The following is a 12,532-nucleotide window of genomic DNA, read 5'->3' as shown; positions in this document are numbered from 1 at the left end:
CTACACTGAGAACTTCAATAGTTTTGATGTCAATATCTAAAAAGAGCTTTAGGCATGAAAGAATCTCTAATGGTTTTAACCCTTAGAGACCAAAATAGATTTGTTTGCCAACATTTTTCCATTAAGGAAGATTATTACCTAGCCAGGTCCCTAATGACATTTGTTTATAACAGACCTCCCAGGAAACAGATATCTATACACTATGAGAATGAGTACTACCATAGTAGTTACTGTCTCCAGAAATCTAAAAGTCAATACAGGAAAATCTTTGTATCTGCAGAGTCAACCAACTGCAGACTGAAAATATTTGGAAAAAAACTGCAATTGAACTTCAACATGTATAGACTTTTTGTCATTATTTCCAAATAAGTACTAGTTACCTTAAGTACTCTAGAGATGGTTTAAAGTATGAGGTATCTTCAAAAGGTTTTTGGAATATGCATATTATGAAAAACTATGGGGCTGGCACTGTGGCATAGTGGGTTAAGCCTCTGCCTGCGGTGCCAGCATCCCATATGGATGTTTGTTCTAGTCCAGGCTGCTCCCCTTCTGAGTCAGCACTCCACTATTGCCCAAGTCCCTGGGCCCCTGTACCCGTGTGGGAGACCCGGAAGAAGCTCCTGGCTCCTGGCTTTGGATTGGCCCAGCTTCAGCCATTGTGGCCATTTGGGGAGTGAACCAGTGGTTGGAAAACCTTACTCTCTGTCTCTCCCTCTCTCTGTCTGTAGCTCTACTTCTCAATAAATAAATAAATTTTTTTTATTAAAAAAAAATACATGTATTTCAAATTTTTTGCACTGAAATAATCTTATCTTTTAATTCCATTTTCCATGAACTTTTTGAAGTACCCTTATGTAAGGGAGGATGTGTGGTTATAAACAAATACTATGCCATGTGATACAAGGGCTTGAGCATCAGAGATTTGGGTATCAACAAGGGGAGTCATCCCTTCTGAAAACGGAGAGAGGACTGTACTTTAAAAATGTTAGGTTTTTCTAACACCCTACAGGAAATAAACAACATCCTTTATTAACAACTGTGGGAAATTTCTACCCCTTACCTGAAATTTACACGGGGTGAGGGTATCTCTACCTTACTATATTTATTTTGACCAGCCAAAGCAGTCAAGTCAGATTTCGAAGGCACCATCAATCTATAGATACAGGATAATTTCTTCAAATGAAGATATACATATAGCAGCTGCCTTCCTAACCCTTCTATCTATCACAAGTTTGTCATAAATGATACATTCTTTTTAAATGCTTCCTTTCCATTTTTCACTTAACTTCCTTTCCCATTAGCATATAATGGCATTTTCTGTTCCTATTTTACAATATCACAGCATTCCATCATGTAAATATGTCACAGTTTTATCAAGTATTCCCTAATAGTTGGATACTTGGTCATTTCCAATCTTTTGCTATTATATACAATACTTCAATGAATAACTTTGTTCACTTGTATTCAATCTATTCATGGAATACATCTCTAAAAGTGACACAGCTTTGCCAGAATTAAAATGCATCTGTAATTTTGACAAATCTCCAGAGGGATTGTACTATTTTGCACTCCAAAAAAATGTAAGTATCTCCTGAAAACTAAGCATAAAAATACACCTGCCTGGAGCCCCATCCCCCAACTCCTGATACAGTATGTAAGTAGCTGGGTCTGAGAAGGTCTATCTTGCAAAAGCTGCCCAAAGAGCAAATCCCAGATTGAGAATCCCAATTCTAAAAGGTATTCTCGTCTAAATCCAAAAGAAAGGTGGGATTAAGTTTTCAGTCTCCAAAGTTTATACTCCATGGTCACTCATTCAACAAAGTTTTTGAGTGCTTATTATGTGCTGGGCATTCTAGATGTCAAGGACATAAAGAACGGTACCTGTTGTCAAGTTTTCTCAAGATCTAACATCAAAAGACACATGTAATTGTGAAAAAAATGTGTATGCTTTAGTGGTAGAGATTTAAATGGAATATTATGGGAAAACTGGAGAGCATAACTTCAAACTAACTGGAGTGCCAGAGGAGGCCTGCTGAAGGAGGTGCTCCTGAAATGAGCCGGAGTTAACCAGGAGAAAAGGAGAAGGTACAAGAGGGCGAGGGCATTCTGGTTAGAAAACAAAATATACAAAGGTAGACTGGAAGAAACAGAAGGGATGTGCATGTGTGCCTAACTGGAAACATTTTATATTGCTGGACTAAAATACATGGGAGAGAGAAGAAACAGACTACAAAGGCAGGCAGACATCAGATCACCAAGCACCTAGTATGTTACACTAAGAAGCCAGAAGTTTATTCTGTATCCAAGAAGAGTCCCTGAAGGGTTTTAAGGGTGGGAATGACATGGCCAGATTGCTGTTTAAATTTATGGCCAACTGACTGGAAGGACACATAACTAGGAAATGTACGAACAATTAGGAAACTGATGGAGTAATCAGATGGAGCTTGAGTTAGGGCAGAGCAAGGGAGAAAGGACTGAAGAAATCTTAGGAAGTGAGATGAGCAGGACAACAGAGATTAGATGGGGGTGGGGGAGGAGGCGGACAGAGGGATGAGTTCAAGGTGTTATCAATCCACTATAGGCAAAGTACTGAATTTAGGCTATTTTTCTAGCAGCAGTGATGGATTCACATTGATTCAGTCAAACTATTATCTGGTGCTGGCATCTGTGAGGCCAGGGAGAGATGCATGGAGCCCAGCAAAACTAAGAAGTTTATTCTCATTAGCATCAGGCTTTAATCAACTGACTATTATATTCACAGCAACCCCCAACAGGCAAACTTAACATTAAATGGTCATTTCTCAGATGTAACCTCTCCAGTAAGAACTCCTCTACTGGTGAGTCTCTTGACCTCATTTTATTTAGTGCCCATAGAGCCATGACCTAGACAAGTGAGAACATAAATAATTGCTAGCACAGACAGCTCCTTTCCCAAAACAGCCTCCTTTGGCCAAGGTTTAATCAGCAAGGCATTTGGGGCAATCTGAACACCAAAGTCAATCTCTGGGAGTGAGAAGATATGGGGGGGAGAGTCCCCTGTGAATTCTTTCCACTTTCTTATTTATGCAAATCTAAAGGTCCTGTAGGGATGGTGCAAGGAGGGAGTTGTGTATGACCCACAGGAAACACAGAATCTATCTTTCTTCTCAAAGTTCCTAAAAAAGCAAACTAGCCAACAACATATGAGAACAAGTCCACCACTTGGAAAGTCCATAAATGAAACACACACACACACACACACACACAAACATAAAGGCTTACCTTTCTTTTCTCTTCATCTGTTGTTTCGAATTTGAAAGTAGCCCTATGCTGAGAGGGGGAAAAAAGGAAAATAATGTCATTTTATATACACAGGTTTCAAATTTTGGCTATGTTTAAAAATACAATATGATGACTATATAAAGATGTTGCCTTTTCATATGCTGATATTCTGATTAAAGGGATATGTAAAAGATAGGCATGTAAGTAAATATTAAGTAGTATGAAAGGATTACAGCAGAACTATATACGAAAGAATACACAGAACCAGACCATCTGCTGCCCAAGAAAATCTGGAATGCTTTTTTTGCATCGTGTATAGACCATTTGAGCTGGACCTTGAGGATGAAGAGGAGTTTGCCAGGAGGCAAATGGAAAGTATTCTAGGAACAAAAACAAAGGCTCAGATATGTGAGACTGTATGATATACGCATGAAATAAGCAGTTCTGTGAGAATGAACAGAGGACACACATTAGGGGATGGGGAAGGGGAGGAACATAAAAATGGAAAAGTAGACAGGACAGAATTTGGAAGGGCCTTCCAATGTTCATATGGCATTTATACTTTCTTTTTCAAATGTAACAAGAAATCACTGGAGAACTGTAGACATGGACAGGACCTGACAGTTCAGTATTTTAGAAAAGCAATTTTCTGAAAATGAGTGCTTAAATCACAGTTATCATGATGAGGATGCCAATGATAGTGAAGAAAAAATAACTGGAAGGAATGAGTATCGTAGAGCTCCTCAAAGTATTAGCAACACTATTTTTCACTCTGTGGCTGACAGAGAAGACAAGCGAGAATAAACTGGCTTGACCACTGTCACAGAAAGAGAGGTGGTATTCAAAAAACAGAGCACAGAATTCCTTACTCTCCTCTCAAGTTTTAGTCAGGAGAAACAAATACTCTTATGCATCTTACATCTTCCTTTAAAAAATAAACTCTGCACTGAACACCTTTCTATTTTTCTTTTGTATTTCTCTCACTGACCACACCGACAAATATTTATTGGCAACTCACCAGAAGTTAAGTACATTAGGTACTAAAGATATCATCATTGCAGGTAGTTCTGTATTGACAGCTTTGTAGAAGCAGCATTAAAAGAAAATGTTTATTTAATTACTTTCATCTACTTGAAAGGCAGAGTGACAGAATAAGAGTGAGAATAAGAAAAAGAAAATGTTCCAGCTACAAGTTTACTCCCCAAATGCCTGCAACAGCTGGAGATGGGCCAGGCTGAAGCCAGGAGCCCAGGTCTCCCACATGGGTGGCAGGGGCCCAAGTTCATATACCAACATCTGCTGCCATCAAGGATGCATTAGCAGGAAGCTAGACTGGAAGCAGAGTAACCAGGACTCAAACTGGCATTCTGACATGGGATGTGGTTGTCCCAAGCACTGGTTTAACCAGCTGTCTGTCCACAATGTGCACCCAAGAAGCAGCAATTTTTTAAATTAAATGAGTTGGAGAAATGTTGTCAAGAGCACTTCTGAATATAAGAAATGGTCAGAGAAGATTTAGAGGTAAGAGATGCGGGCCATTTAAGGAAATCCAAGGCAGGCTACCTCAATAAGATGCAAAAGATTCAAATGAAGTCAGGTGGGAAGGGCACAAATTCAGAAATTTATACCTGAACTGACAGGTGACAACCAGGGAAAGACTATGAGGAACATTTAAAAGCACTCTGGAAGAATATTTTGGGTAGAAGCTCACAGGTCAGATCAAAAGAGAATAAGACTGAGGACATAAAGTCATGTGAAGAAGGAGCATCAATAATCCAGGCATGATACTGCTAATGGCAGTATACACTGACACAAACTTTAAAAGGCAAAGTGATTTGGCAACAAATATTAGAAGCCATAAAGATAATCATACTCTGATCCTGAACTCTCACTCCTACGAATTAATCCTAACAAAATGATATAGAAGGAGAGAAAATTGTATATGTAAGTATATCTATCAGTGTTAAAGCATCCTGAATGTCCAATAAGGGAATGATGAAATATTGAGTGTAACAATATTCTACTGAACATACTATATCATCAACCTAACAGACTATTATATGGCAATTTTTAAAAATGACTCATTGTTGGTATATTATAATAAAAGTAGAAATTTAAAAAATAAAAGTATAAAAATGAATGAGGTGCCAGCACTGTGGCGCAGCGGGTTAAGCTGCCACCTACAGTGCCAGCATCCCATATGGACACCAGTTCAAGTCCTGGCTGCTCCACTTCCGATGCAGCTCTCTGTTATGGCCTAGAAAAGCAGCAGAAGATGGCCCAAGTCCTTGGGCCCATGCACCCATGTGGGAGACCCAGAGGAGGCTCCTGGCTCCTGGCTTCAGATTGGTGAAGCTCTGGCCATTGTGGTCATCTGGGAAATGAACCAGTGGATAGAAGACCTTTTTCTCTCTCTCTGCCTCTCCTTTTCTCTCTGTGTAACTCTTTCAAATAAATAAATCTTAAAAAAAGAAAAGAAAAGAAAAGAAAAGAAAAGAAAAGAAAAGAAAAGAAAAGAAAAGAAAGAGGCAGACAGGCCTAGGAGCTTACGTACCACTTTAAAAAAAATGAATGAATGAGCAAAGAAGAAGAAGAAGAGGAAGGAAGGGAGGGAGGGAGGGAGGAAAGAAGGAAGGAAGGGTTGTCAGTCTGAGGCTATACTTGGGAATGTATTTACCTGAGTTTTAATAAAAATTGGCGTTAAAAATAAAGAAGCACCAGGCATTAAAGTTGTAGACTGCAGCTCAGTTCAATGCAAATGAAAATAAATTAAATAAATCATTAAAGAATGATTATTTTGTGCCACCATGTATAAAATTAATTCAGTGAATTATCCTAGTTGTTAATATAATAATTTTCCTAACCTTATTTTGGCACTGCAGTGAGGACAGAAAAATAAACTGTCTTTTCAAAAAGATAGCCATTAAGTTACGAAACTATTTAATAGTTCCAATGTAGACTTAACCTCTTATAGTGATTTAGAATATTTAGGACAGTACCAGTACCAATTTTGCTTTTCAAGTCCAAGGCTGATCCTGTCATAAACCATAATATTAAAAAACATGCTTCCAAAAGCCCTCTCTTAGTATTAGGGCTTAATTTTAATCAGTAAATAAACTGGTATGTGAGGTACTTATTATTAATTGAATTCTGAATGTGTCGATCTATTCAGAAGCTCAATCCTGTAAGACTACTTGGATCCAATATATGCTGGCTTCAAAAAGGCTAGCTTCTTTTATCCAATTTAGATCACACCTTACTTACTCAGTACTTCTAACCCTATTCTCCACCCCACCCCCCTTTCTAATGCTGAAAGCAGAGTGGGGAGGGAACTAACAGTTCTGGTTGTAAATGCCTCTCTGGAACAGTTAGTCAACAGCCAACCACCTCACCTTCTTTATACATTTAACTTCCAGAGGAACAGGAGCAACAAGTCAAAAATAAATTAAAAAGCAAAACCATTGTTAAGTTTGGAAACCAAGCAAGACAGAACAGCTCTGTAACACACCAGACTCATTATGAAGACTCCCCAGGAAGGTTTTATCCTCTTTTTTTTATAAAGATTTATTTATTTATTTAAAAGTCAGAGTTACACAGAGAGAGAAGCAAAGAGGGAGAGGTCTTCCATCCACTGGTTCACTCCCCAAATGGCCACAATGGCCAGAGCTGTACCAATCCGAAGCCAGGAGCCAGGAGCTTCTCCCAGGTCCCCCACACAGGTGCAGGGGGCCAGGGACTTGGGCCATCTTCTAATGCTTTCCTAGGCCATAGTAGAGAGCTGGATTGGAAATGGAGCAGCTGGGACTTGAACTGGTGCCCATAAGGGATGCTGGCACTGCTGGTGGCAACTTTACCCACTATGCCACAGCATCAGCCCCAGTTTTATCCTCTTTGAATGAGCTCTAAAAAGTGCAAGTGTCAGACAACCTTGAGTTTGAGCCCAGTCTTGCCACTTACTAAAAGTGCAACCTTGGTCAAGTTATTCAATTATACTGTCTTATTTTCCTTATCATCATATATGGCACTATGCCCATAGTAGTTGTTCAATAAATGGCTACTATTATTAGTAGTACATGGCCTATGATGTGGTGTCTTATCAAATAATGACCTAATAACAAACACAACTAGGAGTTGCAAATTTCTAAACAAACACTTAAACTTCCTCAATACAAGAGAATTAATCTATTTGGGATACTGGGTGTTATGTTATTTCATGAAAAAATATTATTTCTAGCACTAAAATCAAGTAACATTATATAACCCAATCTGCAAAGAAGAAGGTATAACAAAGGAACAGCCCGCTAAACATGCTCCTCTGCAAATGCCCAGAGAGCTCACTCACAAGTAGAAAGCAGAAAGTCCTCTTACATAGTCCAGCATATTTATACCCTACTCAAGCACAGAGGTATATTTCTAGCACTGACCAGTAGTAGACCTCCATCGAATAGGCTCCTGCAGCACATAAATGAAGACTTCAGCTATCAGTGAGATTTTTCCTCTCCTATGAAGACTACTCTGGGACAACTACCCACTTGCATCTTAAGTAACTTTTACCCTTCATTTGGCCATAAACTTGACTTACTTTCAAATTCTATTCGCATTTGTTATAGGGTAGTCACACACTCTCAGGTGGTCTCCATGGCCAGGCAAGCCACCTCTTTGGTTACCATAGTTGACGACTCTAGCCCTCAGTTTCTTCTCCTACCAAATGAGAGGGTTGGGTCCAATAATCATTGGGGTTCCTTCTAGTCTAAACAACCCATGATTGACAGAATCATGATACTACTGAGCACCTAGGGCCCTTGATCACTGTTGTTAATAATCATAAAAATGATAGCAATCAAACTCTACAAAATCTGTTCTCAGAACTGGCCCTGAAAGAATATGAGCTTGGGTGGTCTAGACTGGAACAACAAATACTTCTCAAAACTAATAGCTCATTCTGTAACCTAAGCAGAGGTGATTAGGACCCCACAGTTAAAAAGGAAGTAGTGTACTGCTCCTGGAAAAAACTTTGTGCTCAAAAACACAGAATCAACAGGGTAAAGGCAACGCAGCTGCGCAAGAGTCCTGCATAGCAGAATCTCAAAACTAGATCTACTTCCTAGTTATGCGCCCTTGAGACTTTATACAGCTACTGTGTCTTGTCTTTCCGAACCTCAATTTCCTATCTCCCTCCACCTAAAAAAGAGACTACTTCAGTCTCTCTCATAAATTTTAATATCTAGAAGATTATATTGATGACACATGGTAGTTCTTCAATAACACACAGTACATAGAACCAGTAACAACCATTCCTTCTATTTAGAAAAAAAACAAAAACAAAAACTTTCCTATGCTGCTCAACTTGCATTATGGCCCTGACAACTAGACAAACTTTGTTCTTCATGGAATATAAATATCTTCCTTCTTTCTCACAGGGGTGGAAAACATCTGGCCCACGGGCCGTAGAAGATCCCAAAACCATTTGGTCTGGCCCTGCCAAGGCAACCACAGACAGGATTCGAAATTCAATAAATCCATAGTAGGCTAATTTTTAAGTTGATAATTTTGTACGGTCCACAATTGTGTTATAAATATCCATATGGCCCTTGGCAGAAATAAGGTTCCTCACCCCTGCATAACAATGATCAGTGAATTAAGCAAGAAGTCTTGGAAATGAGTCTTTGTAACAGAGTAGAAATCAAATGTTGTTTCCAGGAACCAGATAAGTAACTGTTGCTCTAAACATGGTACAAGGTATTCTGCTACCCATCAGAAAGTGCAACGGTCAGAGAGAAATAATGAAATATATTCTCAATTTTCTTATTGTGACACATCAACGTTTTAGTGCCATATATTTAATTTCTGCCTTTTTGGTCAAAAGCTAACAGTATGGGATGCTTCCTCAGCAGCAGGTACTGTTCTAAGGGCTTCACCCATGTAACTCAATCTTGACAACCTATGATATAGGTTATTTTTATACCCTTTTACATACAAGAAAACTAGGCCACAGCAAAGGTAAGCAACTTGTCCTCCACCACATAGAGTTGAGAATTCAGAATCCCAGGGGTCTGGGTTCCAGGGTCTAAGCTCTGGCCACATGACCTCTTCAGTACCTTGATCATTCTAATTTAGTGAGTGCACTGTCCCTAATGTTTGGCGTTACATTTCATTTATTTTAATCTTTTCAACACTTTAAGAGAATGGACTATCATGATTTTACATCTATGGCAACAGACTCAGAGGCCTAAAATATCTATAGTCATGAGCTAACAATCTGAGGTTAATCCCAACTTCTTTGCACTATACTTGACTGCCTCCTTTTAAGATCCGGCTTTAGGAGATAGGCCTGTGGTACAGCAGGTTAAACCACTGCTTGGGACACTTGCATCCCATATCCAAGTGCCTGGGATGAAGCCCCTCCCCCCTTCCCTGCCAATCCAGCTTCCTGTTAATGCACCTTCAGAGGCAGCAGATCCCTGCCTCCCATGTGGAGGACTCTTCTGGCTTTGAACTGGCCCAGCCCCAGCTGTTGTGAGCATCTGAAGGGAGAACCAACAGATGCAAGGTCTCTCTCTCTCTCTCTCTCTCCTCTCCTTCCCTCTTCCTCTCTGCCTTTAAAATAAATAAAAATAAACTTAGGGAAAAAAATACACTGCCTTAGGGCTCGCGTTGTGGTTCACGAGTTAAGCAGCTGCCTGCAACATCAGCATCCCATATAAGCACCTGTTCAAGTCCCAGCTTCTCCACTTCCAATCCAGCTCTCTGTAAATGTGCCTGTTAAGGCAGCAGCAGATGGCCCAAGTGCTAAGTGCTATCACATGGGCCCCTGCCACCCATGTGGGAGACCTGGGTGGAGTTCTAGGCTCCTGGCTTCTGCCTGGCCCAGCCCTGGCTATTGTGGCCATTTGGGAGGTGAACTAGCAGATCAAAGATTCTCTCTCTCTTTCTCCCTGTCTTTAAAAAAAAAGAAAAAAAAAAAAGACTAGCTTTATTAGAGAAATAAGGTCGCATGAAGAACCTCCCTTTTCTCTCAAGCAATCAAGCCATCATTTTCTCAAACCCATTTTTTCAGACAACATAACTGAAATACACGGTACCCAGCTACTTTTTCAAGATTTCAGACTCCATGTACCGTAGAGCTGAGCAGTTTAATTCCACCTCTCCGTTCTTATTGCTTGACCCCTGCGATCATACTTCCCTTCCCATTCACCTGCCCCCAAATTCTTTACCCTTGAGAGGCAAAACCTCACCACAACAAGAAGCTCAGCTATTTCCTCTGCACTGTATACTATCCTGGTCCTACTATAATCTTCCCAAAGAGCTGCTACCTCACCTGGTTCACATCAAGTCAGGACATTCTCAGGCTTAGCTGGAAAAAGTACAAGCGTTTGGGAATCCTCCACAGCACTTCAGGATGCCACCTTAAACAATACGCATCATCCACAATAACTTTGAAAACATTCCCAATACGAAAAGGGGAGCTGAGATGTCAAGGACTTACGTTCTGATAGCACTCAGCCAGAGGTGGTAAGTGGAAACCAACCCAGAGGGCTACCAAGAAAAGGAGATAAACTGAAGGAAGCAAATCTGGAGTCCACTTAGTTTAGCCAGGAAGGGAAAGAAATATTGAAGGAGGTGCTAAGATCCAACTGGAGGTTTCTGGACCTCCCTCCTTTAAGAAGAAAGCTTCTATTTATTGCAGGGTATCTGGCATGTAGTAAGTGCTAAATAAACATCAGCTGATTCAACCCAGTGGGCAAGTTCTCTGTTGTACTTCTATTTAAAAAATCAGTTTGTAGCTGCTTCATATCTTCTGGAAGCCGGCAATAAGTCAAATGTTAAGAATCTAATCTTCACAACATGTAGACTTATGCATTGAGTTTCTCCAAAATTAGGCCAATACGCTCAACAGTAAAGCATATCAGAGAGTGAGGGAACTAAGAAATGAACAGAAGAGATCCATGCAGCTTCCAAAGAAAGCAGCGTAGTACTGTAGAAAGAGCACTGGACTCGGAGTCAGACAACCTAGACTCAAATCTCAGCTCCAGCTCCCAGTGGCTGTGTGAACGGCATTATCATCCTAAATTTTCGCATTTGTAAAATGGGGAATAACACCACCACCCCCCACAGGGCTGCTGCGATCAAATGGGAATGAAGGCTCTTCGTAAATCAGGACTGTGTCTTATCTGCGGGTCTTTCCCATCCATGGAAGAAGTGGCACGCTGGGAGCTCAATACCCACCCCAATGTATGAAAGCACGGGGCGGGGGGGGGGGGGGGCACGGTGCAAACCCTGGAGGGGGAATTATGAATGGAGGCAAAGGGAAGGGACAAAGATGTTACATGGACGTTGTGACTTGGTGTTGGGTGTGTTTCCACGGAGGGGAGCAGTCAGTCATTCCTATAAAGTAGTGCTCGAAAGGGAATAAAGGTGTGGTGACGCTACCTATTGAAGTGAGTATGTAAAATTCCTGGAAGGAGAAGCGAGGGAGAACTAACGGTTCTTGGAGAGAGATTGAGAGACGGGACTGGGGTTTACAAGGCACCATTTCACCACAGGGTTGTAAAGTGGAAAGAACAAGTTTGAAGGCCTGGGTGGGAATCCTGACTTCCAAGTATGACCTTGGGCAAGTTACTTAACTCAAGTAGTCTCAATTGCAAAACCCAAATAATACCTCACAGGATTGCTGTCAAGATTAAATGAGATAATGGATAGGGAAGCTGTTAATGCGATACAAATAAGAGGTGTTATTAGGAGTTAGCCTGGCCACCCACTAACAACATAATATGTCCATGACCTTGGGCGTGATTTCAGTTCTTTGCACCTCAGTTTCCCCATCTTTAAAATGGGGACGATGAGACCATCTACACTACAGTCACTCCTGATCCAATGAGACCACGTAAGACATACCACCCTCTTGAGAACCACAGGGTGCTACAAGTATACAAAGAACTGCCATCGTTGCTGATACGTTTTGTGCATGTCCAGGGCCATGTTGAAGCAGAGAAGCACGTATTTTTATCCCATACAGGTGAGGAAGCCTCGCATGCATTTACGTCTCCAAGAGCGGGGCACGGGGCACAGGCGCACATCTACGGATTCCGGGGGTGTGCCTTCCACGCCTGGGAAGAGGACCGTAGGACCGGCTGCTGGGCCGGGCATCAGAGGAGTGGGCGCTCGAGTGGGGGCAGGGGGATGCGGGATGCAAGGATGGGAAAGGCTGGGGGCGCAAACACGCATGCCCAAGCCGGAAACGTTTTCGGGGGAGAGCAATGCGCATCCCCGG

The 12,532-nt window shown here is 41.2% G+C and overlaps 1 protein-coding gene across 14 annotated transcripts in view; it reads right to left on the bottom strand.

The window, feature by feature from the left end:
• The window catches only part of RIC8B (RIC8 guanine nucleotide exchange factor B), a 126,545-nt gene that overhangs the window by 113,787 nt on the left and 226 nt on the right, over positions 1-12,532 (bottom strand). For all 14 annotated transcript variants that reach the window (XR_011380256.1, XR_011380257.1, XR_007919773.2 and 11 more), the window contains exon 2: positions 3,262-3,309. Coding sequence is in view for 4 of the 14 variants with exons in the window: in XM_017342125.3 (XP_017197614.1) it covers positions 3,262-3,309 (48 nt within the window). In the remaining 10 variants the exon portion in view is untranslated. The remainder of the gene's footprint in view (positions 1-3,261; positions 3,310-12,532) is intronic.

The sequence above is a fragment of the Oryctolagus cuniculus genome, chromosome 11 (assembly GCF_964237555.1).
Source record: "Oryctolagus cuniculus chromosome 11, mOryCun1.1, whole genome shotgun sequence".
Taxonomy (NCBI): Eukaryota; Metazoa; Chordata; class Mammalia; order Lagomorpha; family Leporidae; genus Oryctolagus; species Oryctolagus cuniculus.
This window is presented reverse-complemented; position numbering and strand designations above follow the sequence as displayed.